The following is a 22,161-nucleotide window of genomic DNA, read 5'->3' as shown; positions in this document are numbered from 1 at the left end:
AAAAAGCATCCTAGAACTACACGGGAGGAGTTAGTGAATGACCTCAAATTAGCAGGGACCACAGTCACCAAGAAAACCATTGGAAACACATTACACCGCAATGGATTAAAATCCTACAGGGCTCGCAAGGTCCCCCTGCTCAAGAAGGCACATGTGCAGGCCCGTCTGAAGTTTGCCAATGAACACCTGAATGATTCTGTGAGTGACTGGGAGAAGGTGCTGTGGTCTGATGAGACCAAAATAGAGCTCTTTGGCATTAACTCAACTCGCTGTGTTTGGAGGAAGAAAAATGCTGCCTATGACCCCCAAAACACTGTCCCCACCGTCAAGCATGGGGGTGGAAACATTTTGCTTTGGGGGTGTTTTTCTGCTAAGGGTACAGGACAACTTAATCGCATTAACGGGAAAATGGACGGAGCCATGTATCGTGAAATCCTGAACAACAACCTCCTTCCCTCTGCCAGGAAACTGAAAATGGGTCTTGGATGGGTGTTCCAGCACGACAATGACCCAAAACATACAGCAAAGGCAACAAAGGAGTGGCTCAAGGAGAAGCACATTAAGGTCATGGAGTGGCCTAGTCAGTCTCCGGACCTTAATCCAATAAAAAACTTATGGAGGGAGCTCAAGCTCAGAGTTGCACAGAGACGGCCTCGAAACCTTAGGGATTTAGAGATGATCTGCAAAGAGGAGCGGACCAACATTCCTCCTAAAATGTGTGCAAACTTGGTCATCAATTACAAGAAACGTTTGACCTCTGTGCTTGCAAACAAGGGTTTTTCCACTAAGTATTAAGTCTTTTATTGTTAGAGGGTTCAAAAACTTATTTCACTCAATGAAATGCAAATCAGTTGCTATCTTTTATTTAAGGTTATTTTTTCGATTTTCCTTTTGATGTGCTATCTGCCACTGTTAAAATAAACCTACCATTGAAATGATACTGTTCTGAGACTTTTCATTTCTTTGTCATTGGACAAACTTACAAAATCAGTGAGGGGTCAAATAATTATTTCCTCCACTGTATGCTGTTAACTGAAAGATTTGCACTGCTAAGGAACAACTGATCAGTTAAAGGACGACTCTGGTGAAAAAAGTAGGCAGTTAAAATCTGAAGAACCATTTTCAGTAGTTGCTAACGCAATGCAATTATATTGTAATAGTACGTTCACATTGAAGCGTTAGCAGTGTTGCACGGCGGAATCCGTTGGCATAATGTGATGCATGCAGTGAGGTGCATACTTTATGAGTACTGTATGCATAAAGCGCAGTGCGACCTTCCCCCTTTGTTGCAATCCTGATTTTGCAGAATGTCACAATATGAAAGTAGCCTGACTGTATGGCAGATGTTATAAGAACCGTGGTTCCTTCTTGAACTATTCACATTACAAGCACAAACCATTAGGTATGGTCGGTGAGAAGCAAGACTATCTAAATTCTGTATGCAAATTTATGCAACTTAAAAATGGACCAATCAAATACTATCAAGGTGGACTTCAATTGGTCCATTTTTAAAGCTGCATAAATTCTCATTATCCTGCATTAACTCAGAATTATTTGCATCCTGTTGCCCATCCCTACATACCATAGGTAGGGATGGGGGAGAAATCCATTTCTACGCAACTAAGACAACACAAGTAAAGCCCTCCCAATACAAACCTGGCTACAGCAAAATCTTTACAACCCAGTTTCCAAAAAAGTTTTACAACTTTACAAATTATTGCAAATCAATGAGTCTGAGTTCACAGTACTCCGTTGCATTGTAGAATAATTCTGCATGTCTACTCACTACCCAGGGGCGTAAAAATAGATCCTGCAAGGGATGCAGCTGAAGGGGGGTCAAGAACATCAAGTGGGCCCCATGGGGGGATACGTTTCTTTTCCCTGTCCTGAGAGAATGACAACTAAGGGTTCGGAGAGAAAAAACATTTGCTTTCTGCACAATTGTTGCAATGACTGCATCTGCTTTGCCATAGATAAGGAATCATACAAAGTTTTGTAGACAGTCCCTATTCAGTGTGCAGCAGGCTCTCGTGTACAGCGCCCAGCTCCTCTACCGCTCCCCAAGTTCTGTTTACTGAGTGATGCTGGAGAAGTCTGCAGAGCCAGTTCTGCTCCATTAGAGATGGACAGAGTGAGTATAATAAGCTGAGGCTGGGAGCACACTCATCTGTCGGTTTTCTGTATGCGTTTTCTTCACACCATGTGTGTCTGAATGTGTGAAAACATGCACGTTTTATCACAGAAGCTGATGTAATTGATAGAGAAAATGCCCGCAGTGCTTCACTGCTGTCTGTTTTTATCTGCATGGGGAAAACACATTCAAGTGTGCACTAGCCAAGTGAATAACATTGGTTCTCAGTTTACCTGTGCAAAATAGCAGGGGGGGGGGGAGGGGACTTTATTCAAACTTTCACAGGGGGGCCCAGTGATTTCTAGTTATGCCCCTGTCACAGCCCATACAATTCTATTGGCCTGTTCACAGACAGTACTGCGTTGAAACTGATCATGTTATTCTAACCCACTGCATGCAGGCTTTGTATTAAAGCCTATGTCTAGTCTACAGTGCAGTTCACACTCATTGTAATGCGTGCATTATGCAACTGACCATTATGAACCTAGCCTTCAAGAGAATCTCTATTGTTAAAATCGCACAAAGGTAAACATACCAGTGCGTTAGGGGACATCTCCTATTCCCCTCTGTCACAATTTCGCTGCTCCCCGCCGCATTAAAAGTGGTTAAAAACAGTTTTAAAAAGTTTGTTTATAAACAAACAAAATGGCCACCAAAACAGGAAGTAGGTTGATGTACAGTATGTCCACACATAGAAAATACATCCATACACAAGCAGGCTACAGCCTTCCTTTTGAATCTCAAGAGATGATTTGTGTGTTTCTTTCCCCCTGCAGCTATCTTCCACTGAAGTGTCAGGCTGTTTCTTCCTGCAGAGTGCAGACAGCTCTGCCTGTATGTAATTCCTCAGTATGTGAAAGCCCAGCCAGCTCAGAGGACGATTTATCCAGCTTGTAAAAGATAATAGAGCAGAGAGAAGCTGCACTAATCTAAATAACACACAGGCGGTGTGCAGAGAGGGGCCTGGAGGGGGGAGATGCATCACAGAACCACAACACTGAAGAACTTGGCAGCCTTCCAGGCACAGGCTGACAAGTCTGACAAGAGAGAGATAAGTTGATTTATTACAGAGATGGTGATAGTAGAACGTGCTGCAGTAAGCCAGAGCACATTCGAATAGCTTTTGGAACTTGTAGGATGGAAGAAAACCGGATGAAATTTTTGTTACAGAGTCTCTTTAAATGCTATTTAACTAAGAATAAATAGCCAAAATATCAAATACTGAAACTTAGTAATGTTACTATTTTATGGAAACACGCGCTCCTTTTGAATTTGATGCTGGCAGCATGTTGTAAAAAAGTGAGGCCAAAAGGCACATCAGACCGAGAAAATAGCGGTGGAACACCTCAAAGCTAATTAGGTTATTTGGCAACAGGTTCTTGACAATGTTGCATAAATGTGTATAAAACAATTCAGAGAAGCAGATTGTCTCAGAAGTAATGATAGGAAAGCATACACCACTCTGTAATACACTGTACTGACAAATCGTGCAACTACTTCAGAACATCACTCCGCAGACTAACTGTGGTCATTTCTTCATCTACAGTACAGGATGGGAGTCTGAGTAAGATTGTTCATGAAAAGATTACAGTTTTTTAGTTTTTTGAGTTGGCCAATAACTGGTGGTAATCTGATTCTAACCCTTTTGTATCATCTGCTGTGGTAGTTCTCACTATTCTTAAAGAATGTGCCCCGTTAATTATAACACTGCTTACCAAAAACCTTGTTTTGTGGATATCTCATGAGATATAACAATATATACTGTATTTGTTAGAGGTGATCTATAATTGTTTTCAAAACATCCCTTTTGCTTTTAATTAATAAAAAAAAATACTTATTCATGTTAGCATTCTTTTTTTTAATCTCAGAACTTATATTGAATGGTCTACAACAAGTTTGTGTACCTCCTGAGCCAACCATACGTTCCTCCTTGGGTGCATGTACCATAACCTTGGATCTACAATACATAATATCATTAAAAGATTCAGAGAATCTTGTGAAATGTGTAAATGAGGGACCAGTACAGAAGTCTATATTGGATGGTCAGGCTAGGTGTTATGACTGTGAACTGCATTGGAGACTGGCCATAGACTTTAATACAAAGCCTGCATGCAGCGAGTTAGAATAACGCGATCCGTTACTGTGAATAGGCCCATAGAATTGTATGGGCAGCGAGTTGAAGTGAAGAAGTATTCTGTAACGCAACTGACCGCTGTGAACAGGGCCTTAGGATATGTTCACACTGGGGTGTTGGGCTGGACAATAAAATCGCATTGCTAAGGCTAGATTCACACTGTGTGCGTTGCTTAACACATGAGTTATAATGTGCGTGAACTGCAGTGGAGACAGGACATAGATGTTAAAAGCAAACCTGCTGAGAATACCATAATCTGTTACAATGCAGAGATGTGAGGCCCCCAGAATTTAATGGGCAGTGAGTTGACATGCAGAATTTGGCTGCATTTACAGTGGGAGGTAACATAGATTAACGCCGCATTACCGTTGCATACAGCAGGTACAGGAAAGCATACTGGCAATGAAAAGTATGCGTTCCTGGGCCTGGTAACGTGTGCATTTAGAGGTAACGCACTGCAAGCAATGCTTTACCATAATGCTACACGTTACAATTCGATGCTAACGTTTCACTGTGAACGACGCATAGGATGATCTGTAAAGCCCAATCTACACGATACGATTCTTTATACAATTCTATTTACGATCCGATTAAATTCAACATGTCCGATCAAGATTCGATTCAATTCGATTTGCCATTGCAAAACAATGGCAAATTGAATTGAATCGAATCAAATCCTGATCGGACGGGATCGTAAATTGAATCGTAATCGAATCGTATAAAGAATCGTATCGTGTAGATTGGGCTTTACTGTGAATGGGCCCATAGAATTGTAAGGGCAGGGAGTTGACGTGAAGAATTATTCTGCAACGCAACTGAGCACTGTGAACAGGTCCTCGCTCTTTTCCTCCCTCTTCCCTAGGTAGCAAGGCACTCAAACCACTTTTAGGGCTCAGACCCACTAGCAGCCTTTTCTAAGCGTTAGTGATTTGAAAAAGCTCTTTCTAATGCAATGCTATGGGGGATTTTTATAAAATCACATTCCTCAAATGGGATCCCACCATTACACCATTACATTAGTAAGAGCTTTTCAAATCACAACGGCTTAGTAACGTACTGCTAGTGGGTTCCAGGCCTAACAGTGGAAATCATTACAGGGGCTTCACACTTCTAAAAAACAATATATGATCCTAGATTTTCCTTGTATCCATCAATACAAATGAAAACTCCACCATGCAAATTAGAACTAATTTACAAACGTTAGGAAACTGCATCGTCTTACCTGGGGTAAAGCTATTCTAAGATGGACTGAAGTGAAATGGAAAATTGCCCTGTGGTCTAAAGAATCAAAATTGGACAATTTCTGGAAATCATGGATGTTGTGTTCTCTAGGCTAAAAAGACAGAACACCTGACTTACCAGCACCGCACAGTTCAAAAGCCAACATATTACGCAGCGCTGGTACAAATAAATATGTGATGATACGGGGGTCCATTAATGCACATAGCATTGGTAGCTTGCACATCTGGGAAGACATTAATATTGTCCGATACAGTCAGGATTTGGAGCAACATGTGCTGTGATCCTGATTACTTATTTTTCAGGGATGGCCTTGGGTTATTTTAACAACCATATACTACACATATTACAACAGCATATTTCTGTGGTCAGAGTCCAGATGCTAAACTGACCTGCCAGCAGTCCATCATACTCACAAAACATTTGGAACAAAAATATCACCGTTAAAGCAAACCCTGGAGGTTTGCAATGTATACTGATACCTTCGGGGGGAGGGGGACGCCTCTGGATCCTAAAGAGGCTTCCCAAGTCATCCTCCGCAGACCCCTTTCTACCACCACCACCAAGTGTGGTCTTTGTGCACATTTGCACTACCACTGTCCAGCTCTGATTCCGGCAGAAGTAGCCAAGCCCAATCAGGTCTGCTACTGCACAGACGGCTTGTGACTGAGCAGTAGTGTGGACCAGCTCCAGCCCTATTGCTGAAGAGAGGTGAGCGGGACAAAGCTTGTGCACATGCATGAGGAGCCGACAAGAAGACTTTCCGGGGTCCCACCACTGGAATGTGGCTGCTGAGGAGAACGAGGTAAGACTCTAGGACCCAGAGGCTTCCCCTCCCGATGTCAGTAGTACCCCCTTTTTTTGGCTTCAGGTTCCCTTTTAGCAGCTGAAATCCTATCTCTGGTGAGAACGGGGCAGCATTTCACTTTTAAACCTATAGCAATTGGTCTAATCGGTTTCTAAATATATTGATAAATGTACTGGTGGTAATTTTTTGAACCGTGGTTGGCATCAATTTCATGATGAGCAAATTATTTGAGAAAAAAAATAGTTCATGGTTTCAATATTTGCATGGTGTCTTTGTACTGTTTTCATTTAAATTCAGAATTTTCAAGATTGACAAATTGGCACATTCTGTTTTTTCTACATTTTACGCAAACTTACAACTTGTTGGAAATGAGGTTGTATGACGACTAGCAGATCTTGCTAGACCGGTCACTGTAGTGATGTGCAGGGACATTGATCACTCTGCATTTACCAGGAGGATTACATGTAGTTATTAGGAAAGATAGGAATGCTAGTGATGGAGACTGAATTTTCTGCAGTAGCACGTTTCTATGGCCATCTCTGAGCAGTCTGTGACTTGAACTTGACATGATAGAAAAATGGGCCTGTCACTGCTTTTTTTTTTTTTGTTTGTTTGTTTTCTTTTCTTTTCTTTAGGTTTCCAGCTCCATGGCGATCATGCTCCTCATATGGCTGCTCCACTTGGTGACAAACCTGTGGGGACTTCTGGCTAGCCTGTCTTAGCTGCATACTTCTTTCTAATGGTAACTTGTTCACCGGTGAAATGTAAGAAGAAGAAATGCATAAAAAAGTCAATTTTTTACAAATTGTCAAGAATATAACACAAAATGAGCACAACATGAAATAAAGTTACAGAACTGGCCAAATCTGTGGCAGTCATATTTCCATCAGGTAAAACTGCAAACCACAGTACAGCCTTCATTGCATTGTGTTCCCTGCCACAGCAGGAACGCAACGGATTGGAAAAGTGGCACTACACATTATCTGCCAATTACATTGCGTACAGTGAAGCATACACCATGGAAAGCATGCTTCACTCTAACAGTTAATGTGTGCAATACAATCCTGCATGCCATTGTACCGCAATGTGCAGTTTTACTGGGAGGTGGAGGAATGCAATACGTTGAGGCTCAGAGCTCAGATCTCACTGTGTGTGTGTGTGGGGGGGGGGGGGGGGGGTGAAGAGGGAGATGCCTGCCAGTGAGTGTGCGTTTTTAATCCGTTTTCAATGCCTTACAGCACATAGAAAAACGCAGGTAATTTTTTTTTTCTTTTAGTTTTCAACTTTCTACATTGTTCCTCTGTTGCATTCTGGGACTGATTGCCTGCGTTAATGGATTAAAAACGCGCATAGTGTGCGTTTTACATTGATTAACATTGTAACGCATAAAGCTAGCGTCGGCCGAAAAACTGCGCCTGGGTGCAGTGTAAAGCAACGCACAAAAAGGCTGCGTTATATGTGAAAGCTAAAATGAAAGTCTATGGACTTTCATTTCACCTTGGATAACGCAAACTTTACACTTTGCGTTGAAACGCAGAAAATCTGCCCTAATGTGAAAGAGCCCTTAGCAAGCACCCGGCCAATGCAGGAAAGCAGATGACAGGCAGTGAATTCACCGCTTGCCAGCTGTTTGTGTAAAAGGGACCTTACAGAGTGGCTGTTATGCCACAATGCACTGCTGTGAACATAGCCTTATAGGGATTTGTTTATGTTTATATTGACAACTTTTGTCATATCAAATGACTGTTTTTAGCATATTTCTTTCATATACATCATCCCCAAACATCCCACAGCAACAGGTATATCTATACATAGGTTAAAAAGACCTCTCCATATTGGTCATGTGGGGGGTGCTAATAGCCCACAAGTGCGCTCGGGTCCTTGCTGATCCCCCACCTCCTACGTTTTCTGAGGCCCACCTGTGTGTGAGATAGTTACACCCCTCCCAACATAGACATACATATACCTGTTGCTTATTGTGTCAATAGTTAGTGTTTGTAACATGTAGGGACGTCCTTTGGACGATATTTTGTAAACAACACGAGTCGCCTGGCAGTCCTGCTCATCTTTCTGGTCAGTAGTGTCTGAATCGCACACCTGAGGCAAGCATGCAGCTAATCTAGTCATATTTTTGTCTGAAACATTTGATCTGCGTGCCTGTTCAGGGTCTATGGTTAAAAGTATTGGAGGCAGAGGATCAGCAGGAAAGCCAGACAATATGCATTGTTTAAAAGGAAATTCATTTGTCAGCCTCCACATGTCTCTCATCTTGGGTTCCCTTCTGAAAATTGTCATTTAACTACTTGCCGACCGCGTCACGCCGATAGGCGTGGCGGCCGCCCCAGGACCACCTAACGCCGATCAGTGTAAGGTCCTGCGGGCCTGTTTTGCAGGAGATCCGCCCCGCCTTCAGTCTCCCAGTGGCGGTCGCCGTTAGGAGTCTGCTGGACACCGTCTTTTCACTCGGTACAGCGCTGTGATCTAAGGTAGCGATGTACTGGGGACAGCCGTGTGGCATGACTGTCCCCTTCAGGGGTGATTGGATGGCGGCAGGAGGAAGGGCAGGTTTGAAAAAAGACATTTATTGCAAAAATATTAACATAAATATTTGTAAAAAAAATAAACACTGGGGGAGCGATTAGACCCCACCAACAGAAAGCTCTGTTGGTGGGTAGAGAAGGGGAGGGAATCACTTGTGTGCTGAGTTGTGTGGCCCTGCAGCAAGGCCAATGATCACCAGGCTGGAAAAGCTAACTAAACTTTCAGTCCAGTGTAGTGGGCACAATTGGTGGGCCTTTAATACCATTGTCTCTCCCCTCCCAGTAGTGATTGACCAACAAAGATCACTACAAGAGGAAGAACCCGGGCTCTCTTCCATTGGCAAATGCTACTGATCATGGATCCCATTCTCAAGACCTTAGACAACACTTCACAATCATGCATGGTAGGGCTGTAAGGAGAAAGCTACTACTATGGAAAAAGGAATACTGCTGCCTACCTACAGTATTTGAAAGACCACATGGATAGAGAAGACTATATTGGAAAAATGTTCTGTGAACTGATGGGACAAAAGTAGAACTGCCAGTTAAATGGATAATGCAAATTAAAGTTAATGTTAAATCAGAGCCCTGACCTCTAAGCCTATAGAAATATTGTGGAAGGACCTGAGGAAGACCATTCATGTAAGAAAACTCGCCAACATCCCTTGTTGGGCTAAATGTCTCCAAACTCACAAGATTGATCACGCACAATAACGCCTTGTTCACGCTACACAAACACATGACCTCCTGATTTCTTAATATAAATAAGTTCTGAGCATTTAGTTGCAGTCATTGGTGCACTAGAGGAGCAAAACACCAAGAACAAAGGTTCATATACTTTCTCGACACAAATGCATAACTTGTGATCAATAATCAATGTTTTTGACCCACTTGTTTAATTGGGTTCTTATAATCTAGCTTTAAGATCCTATCTATACAGAAATGTAGTATGTGTATATATCATTTTACACACATGGGCTTACCTCTGTTAGGGTGGTTTTAGCTGTTGGACTTATATTGGTCTATTTTGTAATCTTGATTGAACAGAGTTTTGCATGTTTCCTTATATACTGTCATTTAGTTGTGTGTGCATCCGTCTTTGTATGCTACATTCCCCTGTGGCTGCATACTTGGAAGGTGGTGCTCTCTATTCTAAATGAAGTGTTAGACAAGTGACTGGGGACAGTTTTATCTGCCACATCTTCTTGCTTTAGTTATTCCTCTTACTTTGCGTGTTTGAAATTAGTCCATGACCTGGACTGTTTTGAGCAGCAAAATAGTTTTCACTTTGCATCTCTCACTTCTAACATAATGTTGCTCAGTGAGCTTCTAAACCTGGAAGAAAAGGTGCTTCAAAACTATGGAGATGGGTAACTTAATGAGCTCTAGCTCAGTGACCTTTGACCAAACGAAAGTACGTACCTATTCAGCCTTTTGTGTTTGATTGATGTAATATAATGCCTACGTTATTCCACCGGAAAGACCAAAGTGGCTTCCTGCTGAAAGACTGAAGTAGCCTCCTGCTGATATATAAAAGTAGCAGAGTTCTGAAGAAATCAACACCAACCATTTTTATCTGGCTGAGCCTCCTTTTCCAGCCCCCTCCTGCACAAAATTCTGATTTTACAAACCTCTTTCTTCACATCAAACCCCAGTTTTGTTTTCTCCTAACTGATCCCTAACTGCCTAGTCCTGAAACCCTACTGCATACTGTCTTCTGAATATGGTTAGTGAGATATTGTAACCAAGGAAAAGGACAAGATGGACACTGGCCTCTTAACTCAACCAGGGGCAGTCCCGGTGAAATGGGACAGTTGGGAGGCATGATATAGACAACTACATAAAACGTAAATCATTAATACCATTCTTTATTAACCCCCCTAGTGTTCAATATTTGCGGCCATGCGTCCGTGGGAGGGAGATATTTGTTTAAAATTTGTTTTATATAGTGTAGCTAGCACTAGGCTAGCTACACATGTGCCCCAAGTCCCCCAGCACCGCTCTGATCCCCCCCCCCCCCCCCCCCGATCGCCTGTATTTACCTAGCCGCTATCCCGCGAGAACCGCAACTTACCCGAACAGCTTCTGTTGTAGCTATATCAGACATGAAGTTCGACGTCATTACGTCATGCGCAGTCCCGATTCTCCCCATAGCGAAGCCTGGAGGCTATTGGAGAGGCTGTGCCATCGCGGGTTCCGGGGGAAGTATGTATAAGGGGCGGCAAACAGGGGGATCAGAGGGTGCCGGCGGCGATCCGGGGCAACGTAGCTAGCCAAGTGCTAGCTACATGGTATGAGACCATTTTTATTTTTAAAAAAGCCACCCGGGGCCATGCGATCCCTTGCGGCAGTATGTACAAGCTGAGCTTGTCCATACCGCTCAGGTGGTTAACCACACTCCCCCCACTAAAAAACATGTACTAGTTAGACTGTGAAAAGCCTTTTATATGTTACAACCAGAACCTAAAGTCTGCCAACTTTGGGGTCTGGCTGGCCAATATGCCAAGTGGCCAGCTGGCTATTGCAGCCAATATGCAAAACAAATTGCATAACACTGATGTTTTCGGCCTTTGGGAGGTCAAAACACAAAATGACAGGACCTGGTTGGCCAAGTCCCTAAAAAAAGTCACACAGCACAAATTTCAGCCCGGGGCAGGACAAGTGCACCATTTCTCCTTGCACATTACCCTGCGGCAGAGTGTGCCGATAGGGTAATATGCATAGCTCCACCTCCCAAATAGTGACATGCTCCCTGCTGTACAGGAAGTACGTCACTGTTTTCTGGATGATCGGTGCATGCACACCACACCTCCACCGCAAAAATCTAAATAGATAGGAGCGTCTGTGTCACCTCTGCCTTGTTGGAACCACTTCTGCCGCATTGTGTCGCACCACGGGTAGTGTGGCCAGTCTCACAGAGACTAATGGCCACTGTGACAAGGGAGCGTATGGCAACTCACTGAAACGCGGAAAGTGTAAAAGGGGCCTAAAGGAAAAGGGAGAATACAAGGGGTGGTGTGATGATGCATAAGATTTTCAGCTACAGGTTGTTATCAGATTATATACTGGAGCTCAGCTTGGCCAGAGACTGAAAGTGACGAGGTGAGCGCGTGTGGCTGAGCGGCGCATGCCCACAGGGCCGCGACTGCCTGGATTACCGGGAGTCATAACAGCAGGACGGAGGGGCTGAAGAGGACTGCAGGGAGGCCTCGGTGCTCATAGGGCTGGAGGAAGCCCCAGGTTAGTATAAATGAGGGCTAGTGAACCTTTAAAAGTTTCAGTGCGATAAGTATAATCAATGAAGCTCATTGGGAGATTGAATGTCAAACCTCTTGCATTGTGACAATGCTGTTCCATTTTACAAATGATAATTCAGGCTGGCATAAGTGTCCTTTCATTGGACTAGGACACTGGTGTCCTGGTTACTCTGCAGCAGTCACCGTGTCTAAGCAGTGGTCACATTGTCTCTGTTGAAAGAACTTTGGGAAATGACATTCATGCCGAGATGGGTAATTAGCTGCTTCCCTTGAACAGGGATCCTGCTCAGTGGCAAAGGCCATAAGATCAATGACTGCTTAGGGAAGCCCAGAGTCATGTACTGAAAGAAAGGCAAGTTTATTTCACTGCCTCAGTATCCAATTACTTGTGAAATAGAGACTTTTGAAAATGCCAGACGTAATTCATGGGTTTACTTTTATGTGGGTACCAACTACTCTGTTACCCTATTCCCTGTCTTATACCTCTATAATTACAAATCTGAAGATTTAACCTCCCTAGCGGTATGGACAGAAATGTCCATTCAAAAAAACATGCTGTGAACAGTATAAACATGCATACACATCAATACTCTCCTGCACTGTATACTAGACCCTTGCTTGACACATTTTGGCAAGTTACAGGAAAAAAAAAGTTTTAAAAATAATTTTTATCACTGTTTGCACAGAAATCCTGGGGAAATTGAACGCTGGGTAGGTTAAAAAGAAAACAGAATACTACATTTTCTGTCTTGAATAGAGTGGGAAAGGTTTGTAATGTAACAGATTTTTTATTGCTCTCTGCGTCTCAGTTGAGGATCTACTCAGAGACACAAGAAGAAGTGGAAGAGAACAGTTGTCTCGAGTTCTGTACCAAGAGTTGAAAGATCAGAGGTTTCAAAGATTATTTTTAACTTTTCCTTTTTTTTTTTTTTTTTTATTTAATATAGTTTCCTAGCATAAGGAAAAAAAAAACACTTTTCCATAAATTCATAAATTTGGGTTTTTAAAGCAGCAGTGACAGCCATACTATGCCAGGAAAAAAACACATATATAAGTAAGTAAATAAATACTTATTCTACTTACATAACATATGTATTGTACTGTACATACATACATTTGATTTCAGTGAATTTTATATAGTAACTAAAGAGAAAACTGTTGCAGGAATTTTCCATCTTTACTGCCTCTGACTGAAGCCAATCCTGATGTCCTTTCCTCCCTTGCTTTTCTTCTCCTAGAAACTGTACTGTCATATCTAGTTTGCTTTGTAGACACATGTGAGCACGGCATAGATAGTTTTTCAGCAGCTTCTGCTGAGGGGTGAGGTGTATTTCCCTTCTCAGCTTTGGGTCACACTGAACTGCCCTCAGCCAATCAGGGAGAAGAGATAGAAACCTCTCCCCAGCAATGTACCAGAAAGGAGCAATGCTAACTGAGATCAGATTCATTACAGCATAAACATTTATGATTATATTGCTATGCAGACTGCATGTAGATTACATAATAAACACAGAGCAGTGGGTAAATGGAATTTGATTTTGTAGCTTACAATCCCGGTTCAAAGTAAAAATGTATTTTCAGTATTGCGTCCGGTGCAGAGGCGTAGCAATAGGGGGTGCAGAGGTTGCGACCGCATCTGGCCCTTGGGCCAGAGGTGGCCCCCCTCAACTGCTATATTAGCTCTCTATTGGGTCTGTGCTCATAATAATCACTTCTATAATTATTTTGAATAGTGTTAATCATTAACAAACTGCTCCCCTTCCCCTTCTTGCACCTCTGACACTGTAATTGCCATTGGCAGTTTTTTGTGCACCGTATCAATTGTTATGTATAGAGTGCTTAGGGGCCCCAATGTGAAACTTGCATCGGGGCCCACAGCTCCTTAGCTACGCCACTGGCCCAGTGATTTATGTGCTTTGTACTAAAGCTTGCTCTACAAGGCTGCTAGAAGTATTTCTGTATTCTGTGCATATTAGAGCTGTTTCCCACTAGGCCTGGCAGTGTGCTGCTGTGTAGTGAATTGTAGGTCATTCCCATCAGTTAAACTGAATGTAGCCAACAACACTCAGAAATGGCGCAGCAGCAGATCTGTTTCTGCAGTGGCTGAAATAAGCAGCACTGAAGTTGGCAATCTTCATGCACTCCCTCCCCCCCCCCCCTCCCCTCCCATTTTGACTGCGGCATGACCCAGTGTGAACAGAAAAATAAACTGTGATATTGATAACCTCCTGAACTTTTCTTATGCATTTCAGAGGCCGCAGGAAGAGAAATACCCTGTTGGACCTTGGCTTCTGGCACTGTTTGTGTTTGTTGTCTGTGGATCAGGTATGGATATAAAGCAAAAAGCACTTTAGTGTCCTCAGTAGCTGCCAGTGCAAAGTCATTGGCAAGCTTTCTATGAATTAATGATTGTGTAGCTTTTGGAGAAAAGGATAAGCGACAATACATACTATGCATGTTACAGAGAATAATGCATTAGTGCAACTGTTTGCAGCGATTAACCTCTTTGTTTGCAGCACCTAAAAAAAGCCAACCCCTGTTTGTGATGATTCCAAACAACAGATGCCGACACAGTGATGATTCCTGCATGCAGGTTCCTGGGTAAATTCATTCAAAGCAACACCTTCGATGGTCCTGCTTTTACTAAGGTTAGTTGAGAGAATAAGTGATCCAGCAATCCTGGATCCTGAACCTAGTATAAAAAGTGTGGAAAGGGCTTAGGAACTTCTGTGGCTTTTTATTGCTGTCTGTGTCCCCCTTGGAGATATTTTACCTCACATCCTGTCCCTGAAGGAGTTTTGTGGATCCAGTATGAAAACTGGAACAATTTCTCAGGGACAGGAAATGAGGCACAGCAATAACAGCTTGTTGGAGATTCCCCCCCTAGAATTGCTTTAAAGTGACCCAGAGGAGAATCTTGGGTTAAAAAACATATACTTACCTATGAAGAGGAATCCTCTGGATGTTGTACAACACAGGTGTCGAACTCTAAACCTCGAGGACCATATCCATGCCAGCGTTTAGTATGGACTGAGAAAGGGAGAAATGTGATCTACTTGATGAACCACACCTATCCTGATTCAGTCCCATCAATTTATTTGAGCTGTGCCAAAAATGTGTGAGGACTTTGGCCCTTGAGGACGGGACTTCCACATCCCTGCTGTAGAGGCTTCCAGTGTCCTCCTTGCTCCTGCTGCTGCTCGTCTGAACCCTCTGGTAGATCCAGGCTGCACCCCTCTTCATGCACAAGCAGGGCGGTGCTGCAACCGCACAAGCATGGCACCGTACTGCACAGACGTGGTTGTACTTGCACAGTACGGCCGCACTACAGCATGAAGAGGAGTGTGGCCTGAATCTTCAGTCCGACAAGCTCTTGTTGTATTCCTTTGGGGGAGGAGTCCCCACCAGTTGCAACTGAGGTCTGGAGGACGGCGTGTGTACAGCATTCAGAGGCTTCCTTCTTCTTAGGGCTCGTTTCCATTTGCAACGCAGAGCCGTGCAGCTCTGCATTGCAAGTGACTCCCCAGGGGCCGAGCTTGCAATCTCATTCATTATACTGAATGGGATCGCAGGCGCAATCAACCTGAAATGCAGGCAACCATGCGCTGCGATTCAGTGGTGAATCTCAGCGCATGTATGGAAACGGCAAACAGTACAGTCTATGCACTGTCTGCTGTCCCTGCAATCGCATTTTCATAAGTGTGACTGAAAGTGCGCTATATGGAAACGAGCCCTTAGGTAGGTATCTGCTTTTTGACCTGAGATTCCCCTTGGATACACTTAAATTGTCTATTAGGTGGCAAAAGTTTGCAACTCTCACCAGGTCATGTAAAACTGTAGTTATTTAACATGCGGTCTGGTGAGTGCACTAGTAGCATGCAGATGCCTGCAGTATGAAAGGTTTATAGTGAACACATTTCACCACCCTGGATTTATTTTACTAATGTTTCACTATGCGGTCAACACTCACTCACTATGGTCTGATATGACCTAGATGCAGGTTACAGACCTTTACTGGCTAATAACAAGTAACATTTAACCTTTAAAAAAATAAATCCAGGCCAGGTTTGCTGGATCACAAAGGTTCTCCATTGTTCTTCAGCCCCAGGGAAGCTGGCTATATTAGTCCCACTGTGTACTGCTGTCCAAGGTCATGGTACATGTTGGTAAGGTCAAGGGCTGTGTATCAAGGGCATGGTGTATCTCTTATGATTTGTATTGCATTTTCATACCCTAATAAACTGCACTTTTGTATTGATTACTGATACTCTGATTAACCAGGGCAAAGAGTTTGAAATCTATTTGGGTCCTATAGAGCCTTCCCGATCCTCTCTTGGTCCTGTTGTTCCTCTGCTGGCTCCCCTGTTAGCAGTCTCTGACCAATCGGTGACTGCTCTCTGCCGCTGCCCACGGCTTCGGAAGTCTTTGGAAGCCCGAGTGCTCCTGAAGACAGCCGCTCCATACTGTGCATGCGCGAGCACGCTGTCTTGCATGCTCGTGCATGCGCAGTACGGAGCGGCCCATCTTCAGGAGTGTGGTGTCCTATCACAGCTTACTGCCCCTCCTCCTCCCCTCTCCGTAGTGGCCTCAATTCACTATTAAGCTTTATCAAACACTTTATCGAACGTTTGATAATTTAACACATGGGTAAAATATAATTTTGAATTCACTAAGGTGTTATATATTTATTGAATGTTTTATCGATAAAACATTCGATAAATATATACTACGTAAGTGAATTCAAAATTAGATTTTACACATGAGGTAAATTATCAAATGTGCGATAAAGTGTTTGATAAAGCTTAGTGAATTAAGGCTATTTGTGTCTCCATGCTGTCCGGTAGATTATCAAGCAACATAATTGTACAAGAAAAGGTCACCCATAATGATCAACAATGATAGTTTTGGACAACCAGGATTGCAAGTCTGTTGAGCCTAACAGAATACAAGCTTTTCCACGTTATGTGTTACTCCCTGGTACCAGAATAGATTACATGCTTTTCCGCCCAGCAGATTGCTCCTTGTTACTTTCATAGATTTTAAGCACTTTTACCTTTTTTACCCTTTTTAAGCAGTTCTCCAGGAACCGATCTAAACATACCATATAAGAGATTATATGATAAACATATCATATAAGGGCTAAATATACCATTTTAAGGATACCCGAAGTGACATGTGACATGAGATAGACATGTGTATGTACAGTGCCTAGCACACACATACCTATGCTGTGTTCCTTTTTTTCTTTCTCTGCCTGAAAGAGTTAAATATCAGGTATGTAAGTGGCTGACTCAGTCCTGACTCAGACAGGAAGTAACTACAGTGTGACCCTCAATGATAAGAAATTTCCCTTTTTATCTCTCTCCTGCTCTCAGAAACCATTTTCTGCTAGGAAAATGTTTTATAGTTAGAATTTTTCATCAGTGAGGGTCACACTGTAGTCACTTCCTGTCTGAGTCAGGACTGAGTCAGCCAACTACATACCTGATATTTAACTCTTTCAGGCAGAGAAAGAAAAAAAACACAGCATAGTTATGTGTGTGCTAGGCACTGTACATACACATGTCTGTCTCATCATGTCACATGTCAGTTTGGGTATCCTTTAAAAAGCTAAAATCATATCAGAAAACCTTGATAACATGATCTAAATTAATTAATTATAGATGTGGTCAGTAGTATGATCTGTGACAGTGCTGCTTCTTGTTGGATTGCATCATATTCCTGTTTTACATGATTTTCCATCTAAATAAGAATGATCACTACACTAAGCACCAGCCTCCTCTGTACTGTAATTATAGGACATAACATACCTCTCCCATCACTCAGATGATGAACAGTGCTATACTAGGATGGGCCTGGGCATCTCTGTGAAAATGCAGTACTTCTGGAAGCTCTATGGGAGGAGTGTTGCCCCTTGTGTACGTCCCTTGCAGGGTAATGACATCACTGCATACTTTATGTATTGTCTCTGCCTCCTAGAAGGACCATATATGCAGAGCATTATCCAGACTTGATGTAGTATGGGAGGAGAGTCATGCTACATTATGTCGTATGAATACATTATGAGTAGGCCTGGTGCTTTTTCGCTAAAGTTGGAAAATTATTGGAACTGGGTAGGCACAGACTGGATCTCTCTGCTAAGACTGTGGCCTATAGCAATTACAGTCTGTCATCCAGGAAGTGATCGTGTTTGTTTCTCTGTGATTATAAGCTTTCACACAGAAAAAAACCTCTCTATCATTCAATTCTAGGATCCAGGAAAACCTTTGTCATTTGGAGTGAGACTATAACAGAGCTCTAGTAGTTCTAAACTTGGCAAAGAAAAGATTCACTATAATCATTATTAAATGACCTCACAGTATTTGTAAAAAATGTATATGTTTGCTTAACCCTGCTACTGTATGCAGTTTAGTTTGCCTTATGTGGTTGAACTGGCATAATGATGCTACATTGTGTCTGAATTGGCAGAATGACAGGCAGGTACGCATTCCATAGAGCTATGATGCCAGTGGGAAGGGGGGGGGGGGGTTGATGGGCAGTGAGTGCAATTCTTTCATGATTATTTGTCTGCAGGGCATGTTGGCACCACATCTGTTTACTTTAGAGGCACATTCAACACCATTCTATACATATAATAATTGTGGAAATTTGCAGAGATTTAGGGGTAGGAGGGTAGTAATCACTCATTGCATTTTTTTAACAGGAAAGTTTTTATAAAGTCTTATGATTTTTTTTCAAAATCAACACAGTACAGTCAACAATAGAACACATACATCTGATGCATAATGTGGTAATCTATTTTGCTTTGATCATAACTTTGACTTGAGGGTGAATTAAACACATGCAATTAAAGTAAAACAAATCACACTGAACATTGCTTTTTAGTAGGAAGGCTTTTCGGTCTCTTTTAGTCCTCTATACTTTCCTAGTGGTTTTGGGACACAATTTAAAGATATAGGCTAGCTATACACCAGTGGCTCTGGATGTAAGTAAGCCTGGCATCAGGGGCATAAAGAGATCATTTGCAAATTCAGTAGCAGTGCATTGTGGGTAACCACAGATGTTCACTTAAAGCTGAATTATCGCAAATGCCTTCTGTTTTAACCAGTTGAGGACTACAGGCTTACACCCCCCTAGTGACCAGGCTTTTTATTTATTTTTTTACAATTCTGTGCTCAGCTTTAACAGATTGCTGAAGAGCCATACAACTTGGCACACAAATACATTTTTCCTCCTTTTGTTGCCACCAGCAGAGCTTTCTGTTGGTGGCATCTAATTGCTGCTGCAATCTGAATTTTTCTTTTATTAATTTTATTGTATTTTATTTTAAAATAAAAATGAGTATTTTCTACAAAATGTATCCTTCTCCGCCCGGGAAGGGGTTCAGATGGCAAATCATACCAAGCATGCAATTAAAGTGTAACTCCACTTTAACTTAGTAGAAGAAAAAAAATCCGCACCAGATTGACTGAATACATTGAGGATATTGTCACACAGAAAATGTTGCAAAATGCACCGGGCACCTTGAAACAAGTTTAAAATTAGCATCTCCAGGTAACATGTGCATTGTACAGGTGCAGTTTAGCACCGCAAAGCCAAAAGACATGTGAATGAGCCCATTGTGGAGCCATTGTAGCATATATTGCTGTGCACTCTCCATTCCTGTGTAATAAATGATCAGTACACTAAACTGAGAGACTAAGGCCCCTTTTTACACTTGCCATGCAAACCTGTATTGCGTTACCCTGTTTTACCGCAGGGTAATACAAGACAATGGGGCCTAGCACACGTACGACATTGCGTCGCACTGGAAGTGCCCGATAGGCCACCAAGCTGCTGCAAAGTGAACAGCGCGTCATTGTCGGACTTCCACTCGACACGGCGGAAGTAATGTAAGTCAATGGGCAATACAGGAAATGTAAACATATTAGCGGTGTGGCGCGTATGTGCGGAATGATGGGAACACGGGGAAACCTGGGAATCTCAGTGACGTACTTCACTGGGCGGGGCTTGCAGGGGCGGCGTTATGCATATGACCCTGTCTGCACACTCTGCCGCAGGGTCATATGATTGACATTTTGTGCGTTGCAGTGCAATGCAACTGGGGCATCACATCCCCACCACAACGCACAAGCAAGGTGTAAAACCGGCCTGAAGCTGCAGAGCTTGCCTCTTTTGTAAGGTAAGAAATTTGAGTAAACCCTGAGCCAATGGTCTAAATTGGGAGATGTGATCCTGAGAAGTTCCAAGTATAAGTTTGCATTCTGTTGCTATGGTTTCATCAAATTTAACTAGCATTTTATGCTCAATTTGGAACATTATAGCCTCTGTTTTATTATACCATTAAATTACAAAAATGATTTGTGTAGCACTGATATATGTATTAACAATTTCTGAACAAAATCGAGATTTGCTCTGAACATAAGCCATATTACATGCAGCTTTACATACTGGATAAAAGGCTCAGGGCTTAAAGGGGCACTAAGATGAAAAGCAGGAAAATGTAAAATGCATTTGTTCCATACATACACTTGTCCCAGGATAAATGCAGTATCATTTTTTTACTTCCTGCATAGCTGTCACATACAGAAAGTATTATCTACCAACTCTGAACCTCTTACTAACCGATTTTGTCGTCCATTTTGTCATGGGGGATTCTCAAAGTTTATTTTACTTTGGTTAATTATTCTAGAGTATTCCCCGAGAGGACCTGCACAAAGATGCTATCCAACCCGCTTACTAAGGTCCTCACACTTCTGGCAGTTGGACTGTGCCACCGCTATTCAAGGAGTGAGAATCCGCTATGACCAGATGAGCTAGTCCAAAACCTGTCTATAAGAGATTCTGAGTTAGTAGATTATAATGCCTGTTATAAGTATCAGCTACATAGGAAGTAAACATTTTATAGCGCATTTACTCTGGGACAAATGTACATCTTATATGTGTAACTATGAATTTTAAATGTTACAGCTTTTCTCCATGGTGCCCCTTTAAGTGCACCCTAGTAGCCCCCAAATATCTTGTGATTTGTGGAAAGAAAGTCTGGATCTACTCTATTCAGCTTTACTGATGTCCTGGAAACAATGGACCAATGCATAGGCTGAACCATGGATCTGGTGTACAGGTTTTCTGCGGTGCCCTGTTTTATGGAAGGTATTTTAGGATGCATGTAATAAAGTTTCAGTGTTTTTTTTATTTGTTTAGAGGGCATTACATACTTTACTAACATATACGTTTATATGTCTTTAAAGATAAGCAATTGTGAGAGTACTGACCGGAGTATATGTTTTCTATTACAGCAATATTTCAGATCATCCAGAGCATCAGGATGGGCATGTGATGAGAAAAGCTTGGACTCTTGCCTTATGTTAAAAGTCACAAAGGACAAAGCCACAAATGGGAGTTGGTGGAAACCTCGGGAACCCATTAATAATTTTGTGCCTACAGAGTTTACCTTGAAGAAAAGACGGTGGCTCTTATTCTTCTACTCTGTGCATTAACACCTCAAACTCTGTTCCAAGGAAGGACTCTATTCTTTCTATAGATACATCAGCTGAACCACATTGGTTGATTCTGTTTATTTATTTAAATGTTTTTTTCTCTTTTTCTGTTAAGACGTTGGGTGGTAATGTTCAAAACTTACAATTTGTGGCCAAAACGCTCGATGAAATTTATGAGTGCTCTTTTAGCTATTTTAAATGTTAATAGAAAAATCTGATTCATGTTTCTTGCTTCTTTGATTCCACTCATGTCTGCCTGGAAATGAAGAGTAATCAAGGTTTAGAACTACATACATGATGCATAAATGTAGAAAAAACACTAAGGGCTGCTTCAGACGAACAGCTAATGGCGTCCATCTCTGGCGTTTACCGCTGAGGAACCACCTCGCTGTGATTGCGTCCTCAATTAAGTTATTATTAGTATTTATTGGATTTATATAGCGCCAACATATTACACAGTGCTGTAATATAAATATGGTTACAGACAATGATAATAGGTGTGACAGACAACACAATACAGGTAATAAGCAGTAGCACACAATGCTAGATCAT

General features: G+C 42.2%; 1 protein-coding gene across 7 annotated transcripts in view; it reads left to right on the top strand.

The window, feature by feature from the left end:
• Positions 1-21,808, top strand: part of SERP2 (stress associated endoplasmic reticulum protein family member 2) — a 106,110-nt gene extending 84,302 nt beyond the window's left edge. For 3 of the 7 annotated variants that reach the window (XM_068265225.1, XM_068265223.1, XM_068265222.1), the window contains 2 exons: positions 14,362-14,434; positions 21,409-21,808. In XM_068265225.1, the coding sequence (XP_068121326.1) occupies positions 14,362-14,434; positions 21,409-21,609 (274 nt within the window). In that variant the 3' untranslated portion in view covers positions 21,610-21,808. Of the gene's footprint in view, positions 1-14,361; positions 14,435-14,625; positions 14,758-21,408 lie in introns of all 7 variants that reach the window. The other 4 variants (XM_068265224.1, XM_068265227.1, XM_068265226.1 and 1 more) reach the window with 2 other exon arrangements.
• The last annotated feature ends 353 nt before the right edge of the window (positions 21,809-22,161 follow it).

The sequence above is a fragment of the Hyperolius riggenbachi genome, chromosome 2 (assembly GCF_040937935.1).
Source record: "Hyperolius riggenbachi isolate aHypRig1 chromosome 2, aHypRig1.pri, whole genome shotgun sequence".
In the NCBI taxonomy this organism is placed as follows: Eukaryota; Metazoa; Chordata; class Amphibia; order Anura; family Hyperoliidae; genus Hyperolius; species Hyperolius riggenbachi.
Note: the sequence above shows the minus strand (reverse complement) of the source record. Positions and strands in the feature narration are given on the sequence as shown.